The 2500-nt window shown below is 44.5% G+C and overlaps 1 protein-coding gene across 1 annotated transcript in view; it reads right to left on the bottom strand.

The window, feature by feature from the left end:
• Positions 1 to 2500, bottom strand: part of myo10l3 (myosin X, like 3) — a 48615-nt gene that overhangs the window by 27840 nt on the left and 18275 nt on the right. Inside the window, exons 8-10 of the mRNA XM_035521814.1 lie at positions 2102 to 2208; positions 1206 to 1335; positions 774 to 892 (exon numbers count right to left, since the gene is read on the bottom strand). Coding sequence (XP_035377707.1) covers positions 774 to 892; positions 1206 to 1335; positions 2102 to 2208 — 356 coding nt within the window. The remainder of the gene's footprint in view (positions 1 to 773; positions 893 to 1205; positions 1336 to 2101; positions 2209 to 2500) is intronic.

Below are 2500 nucleotides of genomic sequence, written 5' to 3'. Positions count from 1 at the left end.
CTGTGTGTGTGTTTAAAACTATGAAATCTGCAATAACCAGACCACAGTGCCCCAGTTAAGCAACCACTTACATTAGTAAAGAGTTCAAAGTGAAACCCCACTTTTAAACGGAGTGAAACTACATTTAGTCAGTGTGTTTTGGGGTGTGGAGTAATTCATCATTCAGTGACGTGTGTATGTGTGTCCTGACTTCAGCAGAGAGAGGAGCCAAGATCTCAGTGGGACACAGAGGACCTCTGATCTTGATGGATAGTTTGCATTTGTCTGAGCTGTAAGGTTTGAAGACAGCATCATGGTCTGAGGCCTAAACCACATTAGTCACAGACACATTAGAGCCACAGACACATTAGTGTCTGTGAATTGTCTCTTGCCTGCCCTCCTGTAATCTGTCTCCAGTCTCCAATCTCTCACTCTATTGTGCTGTTTTACTCAAGATCTTATCACTGATTTTTTATAGCAGGAGTCTGAGGGGTCAACAAACAGGAAATGGTATCAAGTCACGCAAAGCCACTTTCTAGGGGTGGGTTTGCTTCAGAGAGGCAATGTCAGTACAGGCAGGGCTGTTTGAGTGTGTGTATGTGTGGTGTGGGGGTGTGTGTGGAGGGTTCGTCCAGAAAAGCTCCAGGTATTCAAAGGGCACAGACACACACAGAGCAAGTCAGAGCCTGTCCCGAGAACGTGTGTGGGGCTTACTCCCAAGAATTTCACATTATTCCTGCCTCCACTATTGCCCAGGTGTGTGTGTGTGTGTGTGCTTTTGTGTGTGTTTATACCTGTTGCACAGTAAGCGGTGAGCAGATCTCTTCCCCACGCAAGATAATAGAGCGTTGAGTCAGAACCTCAGACAGCTGGAACCCATCCAATCCCAGCAGTTCACTCACATTACTGATCACTGCAGAAGCATACACAGGTGTTTAATACACACACAGCCTGTCTGTGACATACAACTGACACTACTAAGACACAGACTGTGACACACAGCTGACAGTACTGACACACAGACTTTCTCTGACGCACAGACTGTCTGCGACACAGAGCTGACACAATAGATACACACATTACATTACTGACACTCACCATACATTACTGACACACTTCTGACACAAAGCTTACACAACTGACACACACCTGATGTTACCAGCACACAGATTACACTATTACATCCCAAACATCACTGGCATCGCACAAACAGTGCAATCTCGTACCTCCGTCAGTGGTGATCTGAGCACCCCCTGCTGTCATGAACTCAATGTTGCCGATGTGTAAGACCCCAGACAGCAGTCTGAACACATCACGAATCTCCTCATCTGTAAACTCCATGACCTTCAGGGCCTCCTGTCACCACCAAGCAGATGAACACCATCACACACACACACACACACATCTCACCACAACACACTACACAATTCACCATAGAATCCTCCACACAGCTAAGCTCAACACACTACAACGCATTGTCTTCTTTCCTTCCTGTTTAAAGTTTAAATGCAAAGAGAAGAGAACAGAACAGAAGATAAATAAAGTTTTGGTGCCCTCTAGTGGTTTCATGTTTAGGTAAAAGGAGAGTTAAAATCACTAGAGGGCACCACAACTTTATCCATCTACTGTTATCATACTTCACCTTCAGGTTCAGTGCGAGTACCTATATTTTTAGTAATGTTTCATGGAGGTGGGAGGTCATAACAAATAGAAAATCCATTATACAAAATAATGACAATTATAACAATTACAAAATTCAGTGCTGCACTGGATTTTAGGTCCAGATTTGAATACATCTGCATATCCAGGTTAACTCACAAGCACCCAAACCATTATCCAGGTTAACTACTTCCCCATCATTCTAAGGAATACTGTACTCTACATGAGATGGTTAATTGGTTGAAGTCTATTTTGCAATGAAAATATGAGAAAGAGGTTGACAGTATTTACAGAGGAGAGACCTGGAGCAGAGGCAAAGCAGATAGTCACAGCAAAGGGTCAGTCCAAAGAGTCAGAGCAGAGAGTCAAAGCAGAGAGTCAGGGCAGAGGGTCAGTCTAAAGAGTCAGAGCAGAGAGTCAAAGCAGTAAGACAGGGCAGAGAGTCAGAGCAGACAACTCTCACCATCACACTGTGGAAGAGTTGCTCATCATCTAGACTGCTATCCAGCACACAGCCTGACTGGCTCAGGTAGTGATAGACTTCAGGAGAGTCCAACAGCAGGTACATCTCTACACACACATGCACACACACACGCATGCGCACACACACCCACCACACACACAAACACACACCCACTCACACATATACACACACATACACACACACACACACACACACACACACACACACACACACACACACACAAATGCACACGCATGTAAGAGAGAGGATCCAATTCCAGATTAAGAAGAATGAGAACCAGTTAATTGAACTGAAAAACTGTAGAATTTAAGTGGAGAACTGGTTAACTGAGCTAGACAACTGGAGAATTGATTAACTGGACGCAGCACAACAGACATG

This window comes from Electrophorus electricus, chromosome 2 (assembly GCF_013358815.1).
Source record: "Electrophorus electricus isolate fEleEle1 chromosome 2, fEleEle1.pri, whole genome shotgun sequence".
In the NCBI taxonomy this organism is placed as follows: domain Eukaryota; kingdom Metazoa; phylum Chordata; class Actinopteri; order Gymnotiformes; family Gymnotidae; genus Electrophorus; species Electrophorus electricus.
This window is presented reverse-complemented; position numbering and strand designations above follow the sequence as displayed.